The sequence below is a fragment of the Tamandua tetradactyla genome, chromosome X (genome assembly GCF_023851605.1).
Source record: "Tamandua tetradactyla isolate mTamTet1 chromosome X, mTamTet1.pri, whole genome shotgun sequence".
Lineage (NCBI taxonomy): Eukaryota > Metazoa > Chordata > Mammalia > Pilosa > Myrmecophagidae > Tamandua > Tamandua tetradactyla.
Genome location: NC_135353.1, coordinates 95,944,462 through 95,964,369, shown reverse-complemented (window position 1 = coordinate 95,964,369; position 19,908 = coordinate 95,944,462). Strand labels below are relative to the sequence as shown.

Genomic DNA, 19,908 nt, shown 5'->3' with positions numbered 1-19,908 from the left:
TAATGAGTAAAGGTTGAGAGATAAAGTTAAGAACATGGATTATTAGGAACTGCAAAGAGGGTAGAAATTGGGTATTTGGTGCTGAAGGAATACAGAATGTGCAACAGAACTGATTGTAAAAACTCAGAAATGGAAAGTACAATTATATTTGTTGGCAGTTCAATAATATAAGTACACTGAATAAAGCTGAATGTGAGTATGGTTGATGGAGAAGGGCTGGGGGCATGTATGACATCAACTAAAGATAGAGGATAAAGTCTAAGATGTTATAACTTAGGAAGGCTTTGAGTAGACAATGATGGTGATTAAATGTACAAATATATAAAAACATTTTTGCATGGGGTAGAACAAATGAATGTCGTCATTGAAAGATGTTGAAAATGTGATGGTATACAGGAAAAAATACAATCAATGCAAGCTAGCATCTTTAGTCAACAGTAACATTGTAATATGCTTCCGCTGAATGTAACAAAGGCATTATGCCAAAACTAGATGTCAACAAATGGGGGATATGGGGGAGAAGTATGGATTCTTTGAAGAAGAAAAGGAAATATCTTCATATAGATTATGGTGTGAAGGCATGCCTATTTACTTAGGTTGGATTATATGATGTGCAAATAAAACTCTTCAAAACGAAAAGAGAGAAACAAGTGTTAGAGAAATGTGGAGAAAGAGATGTACCTATTCACTGTTGGTAGAGAAGCTGAGAGGTGCAGCCCCTCTGAAGGGTAGTGTGGTGGTTCCACAGGAGGCTAGATGTGGGGTTGCCATATGATCCTGCACGCTCACTGCTAGGTATATTCCTGGAGGAACTGAGAGTGGGGACATGAATGGACATTTACACACTGGTGTTTATAGCAGCACTGTTCCCGATTCTCGATGGCTGGAGGTGGCCTAAGGGTACAATGACTGAGGAATGGAAGGGGGAACTGTGGTGTATACGTACAATGGACTACTGAGTGTCTGCAAAAAGGAATGAAGTGAGATGTGCAATTATGTGAATGAAACTTGAGGACATTATGTTGAATGAAATGTGAGAAACAAAAAGACAAATGTTAGCATGCCTCACTCATGTGGATGAGCTATAATATACTCAGAGAATTGAAGTCAAGAGAAGGGTTATCAGGTTGGGGTCTATTGTAAAGGGTCCTAGGTTGCACTCACATATATTCAGAATTGCAAATGTTATTTCTAAATTCTGAGATAATGAGCTGCTGGTATATAACCTGGTCATTCCTGGAAACTTTGGGTATTTATGTGACATCTGAGACTCAGAGTTAGAGTTCTGAAGCTTTGAAAGTCAGCATTACTCCATACAGCAACTATTTAAAAAGTTGAAAAAGTGATCAGACTTCGACTCGAGATATGAATGAAGCTGATCTGGGTAGGACTAACGTAAATCAGAATACAGGGTAAAGGATGATATTGCCCATATTTTAAAACTTCAGCTTCTGAGTGAGACCAAAGGGAGAGATATTCATTTGGTTCAAAATTTATGTTTGGGATAGCACATAATCTAATTTAACTTATATGGTCAGTTTATTTGAGTGCCATAATGATGTGGAATCTTGAAAAGGGTGTGAGATTTTGTTGGTTTGTACAGGTTAGTGTGATGTGCCGATATATCCCAGAGTAATTTGGGCAGAGAATGAAAAATTATTTGCAAAGTCCCCTTGGGGGACTGAGGAGAAAGGAAGGGAATTTCTGATATTCTCGCAGGCATTATGGACAACAAATTCAATAGGCTGAGCCCTCAATCTTCAGGTTTACCCCTATAAAACTTATTCCTGCAAAGGAGAAGCTAAACCTACTTATAATTATCCCTAAGAATCACCTCCAGAGAACCTCTTTTGTTCCTCAGATACGGCCTCTCTCTCTAAGCCAACTTGGCAGGTGAACTCAGTCCCCTCCCACCTCCTTCATGGGACATGACTCCCTGGGAGTGTAAATCTCCCAGGCAACATGGGACAGGACTCCTGGTATGAGCTGGGACCTGGCATCTGGGGTTCAGAGAGCCTTCTTGACCAAAAGGGGGAAGAGAGAAATGAGACAAAATAAAGTTTTAATGACTAAGAGATTTCAAACAGAATTGAGAGTTTATCCTGCAAGGTTTTCTTATGCATTATATAGATATCCCTTTTTAGATTATGGTGTATTCAAGTGGCTGGAGGGAATTACCTGAAACTGTTGAACTGTGCTCCAGTAGCCTTTATTATTAAAACAATTGTATAACTATACAGCTTTTAGAATGTGACCATGTGATTGTGAAAACTTTGTGTCTGATGCTCCTTTTATCCAGGGTATTGACAGGTGAGTAATAAAATAAAGAAAAATAAATAAATAAATACTGGGGATGGATAAGGGGTAAAAAAAAATGAGGTAGATTGAAATACTGGTGATCAATGAGAAGGCAGGTAAAGGAAATGGGATGTGCATATTTTTTCTTTTTTCTTTTTATTTCTTCTTCTGGAGTGATGCAAATGTTCTAAAAATGATCATGGTGATAAATACACAACTGTGTGATGATACTGTGAGCCATTGATTATATACATTGAACTGTATGCATGTGAAGATTTCTCAATGAAAACTATATTGTTAATTTGAGTGGTCTAAATACATCGATTGGCTGAGTAGATAAAACAATAATATATCCCAAGTATATTCTGTCTGTAAGAAACTCACTTCAAATATGGACCTCCAGGAAATTACGCTGGTAAAACAAAGCCAATTTCAAAAACCACATATTGTATGATTCTATTTATATATCTTTCCTGAAATAATAAATTTATAGAGAGGGAATACAAGTTAGTGGTAGTCAGTAGTTAGCGATGGTGGGGGAAAAAGCCTGGCTGTGACTATAAGGGGGTATCATAAAAGAGACCTTTGTGGTATAGAATAGGTCTATATCTTTATTGTGATGGTGGTTACACAAATCTATATATGTGCTAAAATGACATAACTATACACGCACATTGTACCAATGTCAATTTCCTGGCTTCGATATTGTAATGGGGGAATGTAGGTGAAGGGTGCTCAGAATCGCTCTGGACTATCTTTGCAATTTCCCATGAATGTATAATTATTTCAAAATCTAGAAAGTTTTTAACAACAGATTAAAAAATTTAAAACTTCATCAAATATAATTTAAACTTTACTATACAAAACATACCTTACAAGCCTGATCATCAGTTTTCATTGTATACAGACATTCAGAAAGGCCAAGAGTTCTAGTTGATAAAATGTCAGTAAAATAATTTACTGAATTTAAAAAATTTTTCCTCCTTTTTTACCTGGGATATTTTATTGAAAATCTGGCTTAAAGAAAAATACACACATCATAAACTTGCCCTGGTCCTTTCTGCTCTCTTGGTCTCTCCCTTTTTAAAAAACATCAGATATATATATATGAGGTAAACTTACATATACTAGTATTCACCCTCTTTAAAGGATCGGTTCTATGAATTTTGGCAAAAGTATATGAACACCAAAGTCATGGTATATAACATTTCCATCACCCCAAAACATTTCCTTGTGCCTCTCTGAAGTCAATCCTCTCCCTACCCCTCCCTCACTTCGCCTGACAAGCACTTATCTGTTTTTCTATCTCTATAGTTTTGCATTTTCCAGAATTCCATATAATTGGCAACATGTGAATCCAGCTTCATTCACTTAGCATTAATGCCTTTGAAAATCATCCAACTTGTTGCCTGTATCAATACGTTGTTCCTAGTTATTGCTGAGTTCTATTTCATTGTATTGATTGATCTCTGTTTATCTGTTCATCAGTTGAAGGGCTTTGGGGTTGCTACCAGTTTGGAGCAATTATGAAAAAAAAAAGTTGCTATGATAATCTGGGTACAGGTTTTCATTTGTCTTGGGTAAATACCTAGCAGTAGACTTTCTGGGTCATGTGTATGTGTGTTTCACTTTATAAGAAGACACCAAACTGCTTTTCAAAGTGTATCATTTTGCATTCCCACCAGCAGTGTATGAAATTTCCAGTTCTTCCACATCCTCACTACAATATCTATAATATTGTCATTTTTAAAGCCATTCTGGTGAGTGTGTAGGGGTATCTTATGTGCTTTTAATTTGCATTTCTCAAATAATTATATGAAACTTCTTTTCATGTGCTTATTTGCCATTCGTAGTGTGTGTATGAAATGTCTGTCCAAGTCTTTTGTCACTTTTTAAATTGGATTAGTTGTTGTCTTATTGAGAAATAAGAGCATTGTTATTTCTTGATAAAGAAATGTAAGAGTTCTTTATATATTTCAGATACAAGTCCTTTATCAGACATCTGTTTTTCAAATATTTTTCCTACTCTATGGTTTACCTTTTCACTTACTTAACAGTGTTTTTAGGAGAGCAAGAGTTTTAATTTTAATGGTCTAATTTATCATTTTTTTCCTTTTACGGCCTGTGCTTTTTGTAAATATCTATGAAATATTTGCCCAACCAAAGGTCAAAATTTTTCTTATGTTTTCTTTTAGAAGTTGCATAGCTTTAAGTTTTACCTTTAAGTTTCTGACCCATTTTCTGTTAATATTTGTATATGTGTGATTACCGGTCTACAAAACTCTCTTATACATACAATTGCATCCAAAATCACTTAAAAAAAACTTTGAGGAAGGCATAGCAAGGATTTTAATTCTCACTTTACAAATGAAACACTGAGGATTAGAAAAGTGCTGAGTAACTTGCTCTAGGTCCTACAGTTGGTAAGAAGTGAAATTGCAGGGTGACAGGTGAAATTACCATGAAAGCCCAGGTCTCCTGCTCTCTCAAGTCAGTACTTTTGGATCCAGGTAGTTAGGGCTTGGAATGGGACCCCAGCAAAGCAAGATCCCCACTGGGGGTATCACACACAGGTGGTGGACTAACCCTGACCAAGACAGGAGGTCACCTTCCATTATCTCCAGCCCCAGATTTACTCAGACTAAATTTCCTCTGGCCCACTTGGGCTCCACTACTTAAGGAAGCCAGAAACTGTCTCAGTGCCTGCTCAGTTGACATTCAATAAGTGCTTTACTGATGATGATGATGAAGTCTTGGGAAGTGTTCGGAGGAAAGCTCTGAAAGTAATTGCAGGAAGTAATTACAGGGATAGAAATTAAAGCTAAGAAGTTAAGGCAACCAAGGTTATTTAGCCTAGAAAAGAGTGGCCCAAGATGCAACTTGATAACAATCTTCAAACCAAGAAAATTTGGGCTTTCATTCTAAGGACTTTTAAGGAAAAATGGGCTGGAAAATTTTAAATAAAAGGGGAAATTTCTTTCTTCCTGGTGAAGATTGTTACAGATACTTGACAGTCCTTTAAAAAGAGGACAAATGCTTTGTAGTGTGCTGAATAGTGTTGCCCCAAACTTCATGTCCACCCAGAAACTTAATATGTGACATTATTTGGAAATAGGGTCGTATAGATTTAATCAGTTAAGATGAGGTTATAATGGATTAGGGTGAGCTCTGAATCCAATTACCAATGTCTCTATAAGAGACAGAGATTTGGACACAGAGGAGACAACAAAAGGAAGAAGGTGATGTGATGATGGAGGCAGAGTTTGGAGTAGTTCAACTACAATCCAAGGAATGCCAAGTATCTCTTGGAACCATGAGAAAAGACAAGGAAGGATTATTCCCTAGAGCCTTCAGTGGGAGTATGGCTCTGCCAACACTTTGATTTCAGACTTTTAGCCTTTAGACTTTGAGAGAATAAATTACTGTTGTTTTAAACCATGCAATTTGTGAATAGTTGTTATGGTGGCCCTATGAAACTAATACACTCCTCTTATTTAAATTTGGAGTCAGAGATTTGCCAAACATGGGCTCTGATGAAGGACTTCAGCACAAGGATTGTATGACACTCTTGCAGAGGCCTTAGAAATCTTTGGGTACCTCCTGAACCAGCCCTGTGTCCTAGTACAGTTCCAGCAGACTTTCTTCTGTGTCCTGTCCTATTTCCTATCCCAGCATCTTCAAGAGATGTTCCAATGACCAGATAAGTCTTAGCTTAGTTCCTGAAGACTTACCCCCATGTTCCTTTTCCCTGAAGTCAAGTAGTCTAGTGCTTAAGTCTGTGAATCTAGCTTAATATCCCTGGATGGGCTTGAAATGTTGGCTAGTCCAAATCTGATTCCACTTCTTGAATCCCAATTTACAACTAGCCTTTGCTTGCACACCTCCAGTGACAAGAAGCTTCATTCTGCCCAATAGGAGATATAATGAAAATAAACCTTGGACTTGAAATAAGAAGAATTGGGTTTGAGTCCCAGCTTTTCCACTAACTTGCCCTGTGATCATTGGCAAGTTCCTTTAGATTTCTGGGCCTCAGCTTCTGCATCATTAAAATGGTGGTAGAGGAGTCTATGTGTTTTAGTTTGGGTTGCTTTAGCTGCTATAGCAAATGGTCCTCAAAAATTCAGTCTCTTGAAGAACAAGAAGTTTCCTTCTTTCTCACATGATATGCAGGGCAGGAATTCCCAATCAGTGAGTGAAAGGGTACCTTATGTGTAGTTATACAGGGACTCAGGCTAATGGCAGTTCTGCCAGATTCAACATATGGCTTCCAAGGTGACACTGCAGTTGTAACCCACAAGAAGGTAGAAAGTTCATGAAGTTTTTTTTTTATGGTGCAAGCCTGAAAGTGGTGCATATCACATTTTGTCCATGTTTAGTTGGTCAAAATTCGGTAACATGGCCACATTCAACAATCAAAGGGGCTTAGAAATGTAGTGTAGCTGTCTGCAAAGGTAAAAGGAAAGAATGGATTTGGTGCTTAAAACAGCCTATTTTTGAAAGAATAGACTTAATCATAGCTAGTTTCCATGCCCCGGTTCTGAAGTTCTAGGTATGTTTATGAACTAGATTACTGGTTTTTATATGGTCTGGTTCAGGCAACTTGAAAGTCGCCTAACCTTTCTTTCCATGAGGAACCAGCAGGCTGGCAGTACAGGCCAATGCAATGCCTCCTCTTAAAGGCCAGAGAAGAACTGACAGTGGCCACACTACTAGGCACCACATTAAAGTAAGGTGACTTTGTGCTTCCTTTCTCTGCAGCATGGGTAGGCGCCCTTGCAATGGGCATGATCTTCTTCTGTTCTCCCATTGTGAGTATATTCACCGATCGTTTGGGCTGCCGAATCACAGCGACTACAGGGGCTGCCATTGCTTTCATCGGCCTCCATACCAGCTCCTTCACCAGGTAAGTTTAGAGGGTGCTGGCTTCTTTCTGGGCTTCAGCTGCAGACACTCTTCTCATTGCAGCTTCCCTGGAGGGTTCTCAAAGTCTTTGCTCCCAGGATTCATTGTCCAATGGGACTCATCTAGGTATGGTCCCCAGGACATGTTGGTAGGGAATATCCCCAAAGAGGACTCAAGAGTTGCAAAGTGAGGGCAGGATCCCAAATCAGTTTAGGCCATGAATGTCTGTGGAACACTGCATACATCCATGCCCCTCTCTGGGTCTCAATGTCTGTATCTGTAATATGAGGGGATTAGACCAGATGGTCTTTTCACATCTCCTCCAGCCTTGCCATTATTCCCTTCCAATATGCCATGGAGCCTCATGACCTCAATTTCCATCCTGGAAATGAGTTTCTCGAGTGCAGCTATATAAGAATCAGCCATTACAGGATTCTCAAGGAAATCTTATGCTGATAAAGAAGGTTAGCTGAGCCCAAGACTGTCTAGCATTTCTGGCTCTTTCCTGGATATCATTGGCTATGTATGCATGGACATTTGGGACCGATAACTATTCATTTCTTGGCCATGAGAAGGGATATTTTGCAACATCCCTCACTGAGGTACAAACCCAGAACCCAGCTGACAGATTAGTAGTGTCAGGCAAGGAGCAGGCAATAAGTTCTTTTCTGCCAGCCCTCCATAATATGTATTTAGGGGAGGGGGAATGTGAAGACCTTGCATCACAACCTAAAGAATGTGGGATTCCTACAGAACACCATGACTCTCTGTCAAAGACACTTTGGAAGTTATGGTACCTTCTCCTTCCAGTCTTCTTGGGCTGACGTAGGACAATCCTGGCCTGGAGACACAAAATGACAAGAGTGGCATGTGTGGAATGAGGGCAGAGCTAACTGGTCAGGGACTTACTCTCTGAGCTTGGCTCCCTAGAGAAGGAGCATGGTTATACTCTCCAGCCTAAAAGTTCCACTCACAGTGGAGAATGATAATTATGCTCTGCTGCAACTGAGCCCTGTGAGGGTGAGCCAGCTTTCTTTATGAACCAAGCATTTCCAGTACCCCCTACCTCACCACAACAGAGGTTGGATTTGGCCCACAATGGTTTCCTGACACTGGCCTATTCAGTTGGGATAGAGAAGGAAAAATACATGTCCTGCCTGGAATCTGCTTAGCCCATCCAGGATCCCTCTGGTGGTCAGCCTCATTTGCCTTCAGCAAGGCTGTTGTCTGGATCCTTATGGGGAGAAGCAAAGATCTCAGAGGCAGGTCTAGTTCCAGCACTACCCAGCAGAGGTCTGTTTTATAAGACTGAGAAGAGCAAATAAACAAATTAACAGCATACGGATCCCATTTCCTTCCCAATACACTTGGTTCAGTTACAGGAGGGGAGGTTGTTCAGATGTGGTGTTTTCTTCTGGTGCCCTTCTCCAAGCACATTGGGCTAGGCATTCTGTTCTTCAGCCCTTAACCCCCTCTCTGCCACCCCTCCTTTTTATCCTTCCTGTAAGATCATCTTCAGAGCCAAGAAGTTTTCTGGATCACTTCATGTCTAGTGAAAAAGTGATTCCACTTGTGGCTAGAAATCCAAGTCATCTTTCTTGTTGTTTAAGTCAGGATTCTGAGTTCCTTTGGATGACATGGAATGGGGCAATGTTCAAGCAGGGGTGCTAAGGCTTTAGAAAGCCTAAATCAGGGGCTTCCTGTCCTGGGGTCCAACTAGAATATCCACTGCATAGCACCCTGAACTGAATTCCATGCTTTGCCCCACTGGTCCTCCTGCTGAAGGTCTGATTCCTCTCCCTTAGACAAGGCCCCCAACCCAACCAATCCCAGAGTAATTTAAGAATCTAATGGTGGCAGGCTTCAAGGATCCTGACAGAAGAGCAGTTGGCTTAGTTATAAAGTTACAATTAGAGCCAACTCTTTTGAAACCGAGGCCCTTTCTCATGTCCAGTAAATTCAAGAAGACGGTGAGCAATGGTTGTCTTGGAAACATGTATATTAGTACTACGTAATCTCTGCAGATAGGCCCAGTCCTTAGTGTGAGGACTGAGTCTATCTAAGGGGAAGAAATGCCTGACCATGGAGAGTATTAGATAATCAAGTGATCAGTGAGGGCTACTGCAAAATATGTGGAGGCATATGATAGATAGTAACTGTGGCTTAGCCAATTCTAGAAGAGCAGGAATGAAACTGTTCTAAGGCATTGACTTATACCCTGTAGTCACTGATCCAGCCTCATTTGAATAGGTTGTTCTGGCTTTCTTTTGAACAATAAATACTCTTTGATGGGGTGCTATGGAATGCATACTACAGTCACACAGGCCTGTATTCAAGTCCAAGTTTTCCTGATTCCTAGTTATGTGATCTTGGATAAATTAATTTACCTCTCTGAGCCTCTGCTCTCCCACTTGCAAAATGGGTATCAGAAGACCCTGTTCTTTGCCTTCTCTGAGGCGGTGGTGTAGGTGGTGCTGTGGGTTAAAGGGTGTGGGAAGGGAGGTATCAGGAGGCTGAACGGGAAAGAGCAGGTAGATTACTGGTCAGGCTGCTGAGGAAAATTCTCGGTATCTCTCCCTCAGCTCCCTAAGCCTGCGTTACTTCACCTATGGGATTCTCTTTGGTTGTGGCTGTTCCTTCGCCTTTCAGCCATCCCTTGTCATCCTCGGCCACTACTTTCAACGCCGACTGGGTCTGGCCAATGGCGTGGTGTCTGCTGGGAGCAGCATCTTCTCCATGTCCTTCCCTTTCCTCATCAATATGCTGGGAACCAAGATCAAGCTGGCCCAAACGTTCCAGGTGCTGAGTACCTTCATGTTTGTTCTCATGCTGCTTTCACTCACCTACCGGCCCCTCCTGCCGAACTCCCAGGACACTCCAAGCAAGAGGGGTGTCCACACCCTACGCCAGCGCTTTCTGGCCCAGCTCAGGAAGTATTTCAACATGAGAGTGTTCCGCCAACGTACCTACCGCATCTGGGCCTTTGGGATTGCTACTGCTGCCCTTGGCTACTTCGTTCCCTATGTACACTTGGTGAGGAAAACCAGGGTAGGCCTGCCTCACCTGGCCCCAAGCAGCTGCCTTCACCCTGCCTGCAGTCAGAGGGTGGGGGTAGAGGGTATTGAAAGGGCAAAACTGAAACCTTTGGAAAAAGAGACAAAACAGTGGTTGGAAACCCAAAGAAGGGAAGGGCACAGGCTGAGGGAGAACCTCAATGGGAAATGGAGGAAGTTCCACAGGGGGAGGCCCCATTAGCTAAAGCCTCCCCTCTGATAAATCTAGATAGATTTTTAGGAGGATATAAGCATTGCCTGGGTATAGGAGACTGGCCCAGATGACCCAAGATTAGGGTTTTCTGAAAGTGTGCCCTGTGGAATGCTGGTCTTTGTCATTATAGGATTTTGTGTAAGATATGTAATATACCAGATCTTGCTCTTTTTCTCTTGGAGCTACACAATGTGCAGTACTCTCTTAAATGTTCTAAAACTTCCTGCAGTAAACTAAACCTGTTCAGCTTTGTTTAACCCAGCATCCAACCAACTTAAGTGCCATTGACTTCTTGGTTGTAGCCCAGTTTTATCTTCCACAAACTTCATATTTCTTAGAACATACTTTTGGGAGAGTTGCCTGGAAGTTGGTGGATCCTTCTTCCCTGGTGACCTGGTGTTGCCCAAGGCTGTCAGTTCTGGTTCTGGGATTGGGGAGATTTCAGAGGAACCCTTGAATTTTCTCAGCTGTTAGGGCTGTGTTCTAACCTACCAGGACCTGGAAGGGGCTTGGGAAAACACCACCCCCACAATGCTGCTTAGAAGTCCTGAATCCAGGGATTCAAGAGAAGTCTATGCAGCCCTTTAGACTATTGGAAGCAGCCAAGGAGCTTGTCCTGGAGCTAGAGATATAGGGGAGGGGGTTCTTGACCTGGCCCAGGAAAGTAAGGAGTTGAGGCTTCTGTATATACCCACAATTAACCAGTCAGTTCCTCTTCTTCCTCCTGTCCTGGAGGGTCTGGTGCTATGATTTCAGATGAAATATGTGGAAGAGGAGTTCTTGGAAATCAAGGAGACCTGGGTGCTCTTGGTGTGTATTGGGGCTACCTCAGGCCTCGGGCGTCTTGTGTCAGGTCGTGTCAGCGACTCCATTCCTGGACTTAAGAAGATCTACTTGCAGGTGAGTGTGACCACCCTGTCCACTGTGGGGAAGAAACAGCCCACCACGGATGATGGGCTATCCTTAGCCTTTGGGATAACATGGTAGGGTGTGCCACTGTTGTGCCCCAAGCCTCAGTTATGACACTAGCTTGTTGTATGACATGAGAAAGTCGATCTAACTCCCTGTGCCTGAGTTTCATCTGCTTTCATATGAAGACAATCATCCTTGTTATGCCCTCTTTCACCAAGATGGATTAAAGATCCAGTGAGAACAGTGTGTATGGAACCTCTTTAAATTTCCACTTTAAGAGGAAATTTTTATTAACAATGTCTCTTTCATTGAAAGGGGAAACTAGTGCCAGGAGTTAGATGTTGCCCCCTATTGCTAACCTGCACTATCTTGGAGGGTCTTGGGCATCTGTATCCATTGCAATGTCTCTCTCATTTAGGTCCAGGCCCAGGTCCATCACCTCTTGCTCTTCCAGCACTAAGCACTGGTTCCCAAATGCCATCCTATCAGTGAAGACACCAAAATGTGTCCAAAAGGCCAGACCTCACTTATGCTCTCTAGGTTTCAGTTTCCTCGTTGTGCAACAGGAATAATTCTTGCCTTATCTGTCTCACCCTGCATGTGAGGATCAGAAGAAACATATATGAGAACAGGCTTTGGGAGGTAAAAAAAAAATGTTACAGGTTCACAAGGCTTTGATCCTTCTGACAATGACACAGGTAACTTCATATTGTGGGCAGTAGCCACGTGGATAGTCCAGAGGTCACTTTCCTTGTGAACTGGATTCTGCTCTGGTTTCAAAATAGATTACTACTCAGGCTGTCTATATTCGTCTACCTTGTGGTAATATAGCCTTTCTAACCAGGATCGCTTTTTGCTTCTGCAGCTGAGCATGACAGGAGGTGCCCAAGTATAAAACCCTGTGCAGGGATGATGTCAACCCCAGAAAACAAGTGGTCGCAAATAAGTCATCAAAAACGTGGTTGAGCTCTAACTCATTTGTCTCCTGGGGAAGCCTTAATAGAACTTCCAAATGACCCTGACTACACGCATGACAAGGATTTCTCTTTCTTCTGACAGCCCCAAGTGCTTTCCCAAATAGTCCTCAGATGTCTTGTTCAAGGATATGATTATGGTTTTCCTGTGGTGTTTTAACTCTGTTATATTTGCAGGAGCTGCTTTGTCAAAGGTAAAGGTGTTCTTATGGCCCATCCAGGCCGATCTCTCATTACACTGATGGAAAAACTGAGGGAAAGCCTCATACAGCCATTATTGGCAGAACTGACCTCCAGTAGTCTTCTCATATTCCATTTTACCCTAAGTGATAGATGGCACAGCACGGTCCCCAGAGATGATAAGTGATTTGGCCAAGGTCAAAGAGGCTATGATTGAGATAAACCAATTATGAAATTTGGAATTCCTATGCAAATATCAGCCAATGCCTTATCTGGGTGGCTTTTTGTATAGGAATATTGTGGCTTTCCAAGCCTCTTCTACATGCTATCCTGTGGGTTTTCCCAGCCAGTATCAGCAGCTCTAAGATGCCAAAGGGTTCTAGAAATTAGGATGAAGTGGCCTTGGGCCAGGGCTTTATATTGAGGAGAGGTAGCAACTCCTGCCTGGCCATATAGCCCATTTGATTCTTACTACAGTCCCTAGGAGAGAAATAGGGCCCTAGCAGCCTTTGCTTTCCAAGGGGGAGGCATTAGCTAGTTAGAGGCAGACTGAGGCTCAGGATCTAGTGCTTCTGCTAACAACTTTTCCCACACCCTCACAGCTCTCTCCCCTTTTTCACTCTTAAATGACCTAGTTTTACCACTTAATATCAAATAATCTTAAAACATTATAGCTGAAACATATTTGCATCAACTTTTAGTCCAATGTTCTCATTTTATGAATTGGGAAAGTGACTTGTCCAAACTTATTCCACTAATGAGTGTTTCAGGCTGAGAAACGTGAAAGGGATAAACTTCTCCCTTCTCTTGAGCTCCTCAGGACATTCCATTACAGGAATTTGGGAGCAGCTTGTCACTACCCCTGCCTCCCTTTCTCTCTCAGTCAGATGTAGGAATAAAGGCCTGGGAAAAGAAAGTAGTGTACACAGTTCCAGGTTCCAAGAACCACCCACACCAAGCCCAGATCCACTAGACTTTGTGGTTCCTGCTGTTGACAAGGACAGGCACATGTGTCTGGCACTGAGCCTCCAAACAGTCTGCCTGACTATCTGGCAGAAAAGAATGTGGTGACAGTCTGGAGGACATCCCTCATTTTGGGCCAGTTATTGAGGACTGATTCTCAATTCCAAGAGGGACTTTTACTTTTAGAACCTCGGAGAGTCCTCCTGAAGGATGTTAAGAGGTAGCTAAATGCAACAGGTAGTAATTAGAGCTGAAAATCATTTAATAGGGTCCTTTGTGTTGCATGGTTTTATTAATTCTTTTTTTATGGCATTAACTCTTAATTGCCCTAATGGGCTTGGCTGATAGGTGAACCTGATTTTATCTCATATTTCTGTAGTGTGAATTTCCTAGAGGAGAAGCTGGGGATGACTGATTTCTTATTCCTGGCTTCTGCCTGGCTACCCCCAAACAGCCTGGGCAAAATTCAAAGTTCTCTCAACAAGAGAGATGTCCTCAGATGGCATGGTCTGGACATTCCTTCTCTCCAGAAACCAATTGGCCAACCTAACAAACCCACTGCCAGCAATAACACAAAAATTCTTTAAAGCATGAAAGAGTCTTGACCATCCCACTTCTTCCATGTACACTTGGGTAACTCAGCTTGACTCTGTGAACTCCTGGAAAATCCTTGGCCCTGTTAAGGCCTTGATTGATAGGTCAGATCTTAGCCTAGGCCTTGGAAAGACCTGGCTCTGCTAGTTGTAGTCAGTGGGGGGAGGGAGGGTGGGCTTCTTTCTCTGGCTGCAGACCTGGTCATCAGTCTGGCTTAAAGGCATGGGATGCAAATAACTATAATAATAACAATAATAATAACTCCTGGGTGCCAAAACACGTGATCAGAAAACAGATATAGCAATTCCCTTTATCTCATTGTACAGTTCAAAGATTAATTTTTTGAAGCCAGGGGTCATGTCCCTGTCCCCTTTTGAAGGGGCTCTCTTAAAGACTTTAAATACTTCAGGTGCAAGACTTAGAATACGCCTCAATCTGGTCCAACTGCTTTCCCTGTTGACACTCTCCTAACACATTTTATAGATGGTAGAAATGAGGCCCAGAGAAAGGAGATGCAATTTGCTATGTGGACTTGGCTGGCCAGCCCATCATGACTTCAGACCCTTGTTCCTCTAGGTCATCTCCTTCCTGCTCCTGGGCTTGATGTCCATGATGATTCCCCTGTGCCAGGGCTTCTGGGGCCTCATCGTTGTCTGCCTCTTCCTGGGTTTGTGCGACGGCTTCTTCATCACCATCATGGCCCCCATTGCCTTTGAGCTCGTGGGCCCAATGCAGGCCTCGCAGGCCATTGGCTACCTCCTGGGCATGATGGCTCTACCAATGATTGCTGGACCCCCCATTGCAGGTGAGGCTGATATTCCAGAGAGGTCAGTTGGGGACCTCCCCGTTACTTCTTAGTCTGTATTTAAACAGCCTTGTCAGAGTGCATGAAACTTGTTGAGAAAGTTAAGCATGTATACTACATGAATTCATTTGAGGAAATGGGTTTTCCATGGCTATATATCTGTTTCATTGGGGTTTATTGTAGAAAACATGGCTGCTTCCAGGAGGGGATGAATGAAATGTGTTTAGGCTTTCTGAAAATTCTATCGATCCAATATCCTCTATCTCCCTCAAAGGGTAAGTGATTATTCCTGATGAAGGTGGGTAGGAAAAGAATAAAAAGTGTTTTCTGATTTTATTCAGATTTACAGATACCCGCCTCTCCTCTTCTAATGGCTTCTGAACTGAGCTTGTGGATGAGATTCTATTATAGTTAAACCCCAGAACTGGGCCAATGGGGCTCACCTCCAAGGCCAAGTGGTGGTTTGGTATCTTTCAGAACTCTCAGATTCTCTCTCTGCTCTCCCAGAAGATCATTGTTCACACCCCAGTGGAACAAAGGAAACAAGGAAAACCAGTGAAAGGGGAACTTCATTTCCTTTCTAAATGATTTATTGCAAGCTTTGACTCATGGGCTAGCCTCTCCTAGGCTGGTCCCAGTACTACAGGCCTGCAGTCCTAGTACCTCAGTGAACGGGTGCCTGCCTTTGTTATAGAGGTTTTATTTCTTTCTTCTAGGACTGTTTGAGTTTAGGGGGCTCCTGAGTCAAGGAAGTGCTGGCCAAGATTCCTTGGACAGGCATTATTATGGCCCCTACAAGAGGAACAGAGCACGTTTGAGAAGGAAGGTAAAACTGAGCTTGACTGTTCTCTCTTGATTGTTTCAGGCCTCCTCCGCAACTGTTTTGGGGACTACCATGTGGCCTTCTACTTTGCCGGTATACCCCCTATCATCGGGGCTGTAATCCTCTTCTTCGTCCCTCTGATGCATCAAAGGATGTTCAAGAAAGAGCAGAGGGATTCCAGCAAGGATAAGATGTTGAGTCCTGATCCAGACCCCAATGGGGAGCTGTTGCCTGGCTCCCCCACCCCTGAGGAACCCATTTAATGCCTCTTTCTTGCCATTGTGTGCTTCTCCCAAGCCCTTCCTGAACTTCACCCAACCGCACTCAGCATTTACATTTTTGCCACCAGCACACTTGTACTCAAACCTATGTACACAGCATTTTAGTCACCTGACCATCCCCTTGGAGCTCAAACTCCAGGTGTTCCAAACTCATTAACCAAATTCTCCCCATGAATGCCTTTTATCTTGCTAGGGCCCTTGTCCCCCCAGAATCTAGGGAAGCTTAAGATCAGACCCCCTGGCCTTTGGACCCTCTCCATATACTTTCCAACCCTGGGGTAAGAAAGAGAGGGAGCTTCCTGACCCCAGGTTTTTAGTCACCTACCAAAAGCAACTCTCAAAGGTGCTATTGTGTCCTAGGAGCCTGGTGGGGAGACCCAAGCCTCTGTGTGTAGAGGGGTTCATTGTCATCCATCCTTGGGAGCTATTGGTGGGGGTTAGGTAGGGGGAAGTCAGAGGCAAAATGAGACAAGTGGCCTTGTTTAGCCTCAGAGTCTGAGAGCTATGGCTTCTCAAGAGCTGTGGGTACCATCATTTTAAAAGTATACAGGCAGTCTCCCCATCATATGGCTTTCCTCCATTTTTTCTTCTACTTCCCTCTCTGTCTTCTCTTCCTTCTCTTTCTTTTTATGACTGCCATAAACACATAGGTGCTTGGAGAAAGGAAGGACCCAGAGGGTGCGCCAATCAGTCTCACCTTGGCCCAGCCTACCCTGACACTAGCATCAATCCACTCATCTCAGGCTGAGCCACATCTTTTGGGCTCAAGCTGATAGAATCATAGACTGGAAAAGTAGCATATATCAGGAAAGACCTTACACCATAGAGCTTCACTCACTGATTTTATAGACTTTCCAGGCCAATGCACTAATCTGGAGGCCCTCACAGATCCCCACCTTGATATCCACTTGTCAAATGTGAAGAAACTCCTTTCATCTCAGCAGGCAGGAAGGATTGATGACAGGGAGATGGCATGGTGGGAGGAGGGGCAGTAGTTAATGACATTGTGAATGACCAACTCCTTCATCTCTCATTATTCATGACAGATCATTTATTTCCACCTGGGCCAGGCCAGGAATGAGACTGCCCCAGGGAAAACTCCATTCTCAACATGAATCCCAAAACGGTACAGGCAGCAGCTATACATGGGGTTGAACAATTTCTTTTAGGAAGGGGATGCAATTTTAACCGGAGCACTAGGGGCCACTCTGCCTAGAAGGCTTGCCACATCTCCAGTAGGCATGAAAGATGCAAGGAAAGGTGGACCTGGACTACCTGCATCCCTCTGAAGTAGGTGCCAGCTGCTTCCCTGTGCTCAAGCTCTGGGCAACAGTCTTGTTGAAGAGTATCCCCAGTGTTCTGACTAGGGACAGAGAGAACTACCAGTTTGCGTCCGGCCAGCACAGCTCAGCTCATTAGAAACTCAGCCTCTGCCCTCATTCTGTACCTCTGTGTCTTTTTCTCCCCTCCCTGGCCTTTGTTGTGTTTCTGTCACCCCAACTTTTTATCATGTTTTTGCCAGGCATCCCCGGCTATCATTCAGAGTTAACAGTAACCCACCATCCCAAGCCAGGGCCATCCCTGGATGAGGTTGCTTCTGACAGGCTCCAAAAAGGACAGTGATCCCCACCCATGATTTTTTCCGTTACAAACAGGCAGCTGGGGCATAGCTGGCTTCTGATGGTTTCATTCAAGGCCAAAGTCCTGTGCCCCTTTCACTGGTCCCAGTCCAGCTTTTATCAATTCCCCAAAGGACAACCTACTGGTTCTTGGTTCTGTGGATGGGAAGGGGCCCAGTTACTAACCTGTTAGCCCAAATAGCAGTGGCGCAGAAGAAGCTGAGCCCCAAGAGTTCTGTAAATCCTAGGAAAGACAATTGAAAATGCTGGAGCAGCAAATACCCTGCTTCCATTTCTCCCTGCCTTACCCCCACTTTGTCACCAGAGAATGGTTTTCATAGACATCCTTTTTTGCTCATGGTGTGGAAGCCATTCACTTCTCTCCAGATGAAGAAAACATATTCACAGATCCCAAATCTGCCCAGTCAGTTGGTCACATAACATAAGGGTGTCAGTTTACTTCTTCCACATATGTGCATGTACATGTACATGTGCGGACTTATACGCTTTTGGAGAGAAGGCTGGTTGGTGAAAGCAACACAGTATTACTATTTAGGGTAGATGCAGCCTCTTAGGTGTGCAGTTGAATCTAGGAGAATGAACAAAATTTCAGAACTCAAGACCTGGGAAATTTAAATCCTCAAGGGGTTTGGAACAAAATAAACAGATCTAAAAATCTAGCCTTGGTATGTCCATTGCCTACAAGGGTAGTATAGTCTTAACCTGGTTAAAAGTAACAGGTTTGGCTTCAGGAGTTAACTGTCATTTCAAATCAAATTTCCATCTGGATCTATGTTGTCTGTTGGAGCAGAAATTGGAAAAGAGCTATATAAGGGCTTGGAGTGGGGTGGACTGTTCAGGATTGGATTTTCTAGGGAACTTTGAAGAGAAAAGTGGTTCCTTCACAAAACAGGAACATGATCACTGGCTGAATCAGAGTGGAGACCCTGTGAAAACCACCACCTTATTGCAAAAATGCCATGTTGAAAACAGGCCAAGAACTTAGCAATAATGTAATACAACCTCCCTTTCCTCCTCCTTATGTTATTGATGAGGAACCTGAAGGGACTGGTATAGTTGGTCACACAGTCAGGCAGCAACAGAGTCTGGAATTGAGTGTGATGCCGAAAAATGACAAGCTGGGAATAACCTTAGTGACCCCCTTGTCCATCATTTGCATTGATTTTAAGTAGGGAAACTGAGGCCCAAAGAGAAGAAGGAACTGCTGCAGGTCCAGGCAGACCATCAGTGACAGATCAGGCTGAGACTTGAACTTCTGGTCCAATTCAAACCTCCCATTTTACAGATGAGGAAACCTGACCAAGAAGGAGAAATTGACTTGCTCCCTTCATTCATTCAACATCTCAGAAATGAACCCATTTCCAGCATGGTGTCAGGAGGTCCATCCCTGACCAAAAATGAAAATTGAGTAAAGTCTGACTTTTGGCACACCTCATCTCTTCACCACACCCATCACCCCCCGACCAACATGCATTTTTGATATTCACTTTTCTCAGACACTCCAGACTTTCATACACACTTGGCTTTGGAAAGTTGGTCCTACCTACTGCCCTTCACCCCCAGCAACCCTAGAGGTACAAAGTCCGTCTCCCTGTGGCCATGTTCTGGGTTGGCGAAGGGTTGTAGGGAGGGGACTGGTTTCCTATTGTTGTTTCTTCTCTGACTCAGTTCCAGACACCTTCTGGCTGCAGGCCTCTTCAGTTTCTCCCACTGAGGCTAATTTGCTCTGCCACTTCACCCAGCCCCAGGCTCCACCATCCAATGTCTGTTGCCCCTTTCAGTCCCTCCCCCAGCAATTCCAAAGCCCCAGGATGTGTTTGATCACCTAGGATCATTAGATTTCAAAGCTGTTGAATCCCATAATTTTTATGATCATATACTCTCCTCTAGGGGCTTTTCATGTCTGAAAAGGCAGCCAGCAGCTCCCTGACAATTTCTCCACAGCAGCAGAGCAGACAAGTTGACAGGATTACAGGTACCCCAGGAAATCCTCGGTGCCTGATAGATGTCTAGATAGGGTAGGTACTGGTTAAAACAAGAGCCCTGGACAGTGCGACAGTGGCTTAGTGGCAGAATTCTTGCCTGCCATGCCGGAGACCGGGGTTCAATTCCCGGTGCCTGCCCATGCAAAGAAGAAAAAGAAAAAAGAAAAAAACCCTTAAAGCAGATTCTGAAATTCTCAGAAACTGAAATGTGGAGAAGACAAGAGACACAAGGAAAGGGCTTAGAGACCCATGTCCTGCAGGGATTGAGGATGGAGGTTTGCTTC

General features: G+C 43.4%; 1 protein-coding gene across 3 annotated transcripts in view; it reads left to right on the top strand.

Annotated features, from left to right (window-relative positions):
* Nucleotides 1-18,298, top strand: part of SLC16A2 (solute carrier family 16 member 2) — a 133,016-nt gene extending 114,718 nt beyond the window's left edge. Inside the window, exons 2-6 of one of the 3 annotated variants that reach the window (XM_077145845.1) lie at nt 7,057-7,201; nt 9,783-9,999; nt 11,224-11,367; nt 14,667-14,895; nt 15,761-18,298. In XM_077145845.1, coding sequence (XP_077001960.1) covers nt 7,057-7,201; nt 9,783-9,999; nt 11,224-11,367; nt 14,667-14,895; nt 15,761-15,981 — 956 coding nt within the window. In that variant the 3' untranslated portion in view covers nt 15,982-18,298. Of the gene's footprint in view, nt 1-7,056; nt 7,202-9,782; nt 10,249-11,223; nt 11,368-14,666; nt 14,896-15,760 lie in introns of all 3 variants that reach the window. The other 2 variants (XM_077145844.1, XM_077145843.1) reach the window with 2 other exon arrangements.
* The last annotated feature ends 1,610 nt before the right edge of the window (nt 18,299-19,908 follow it).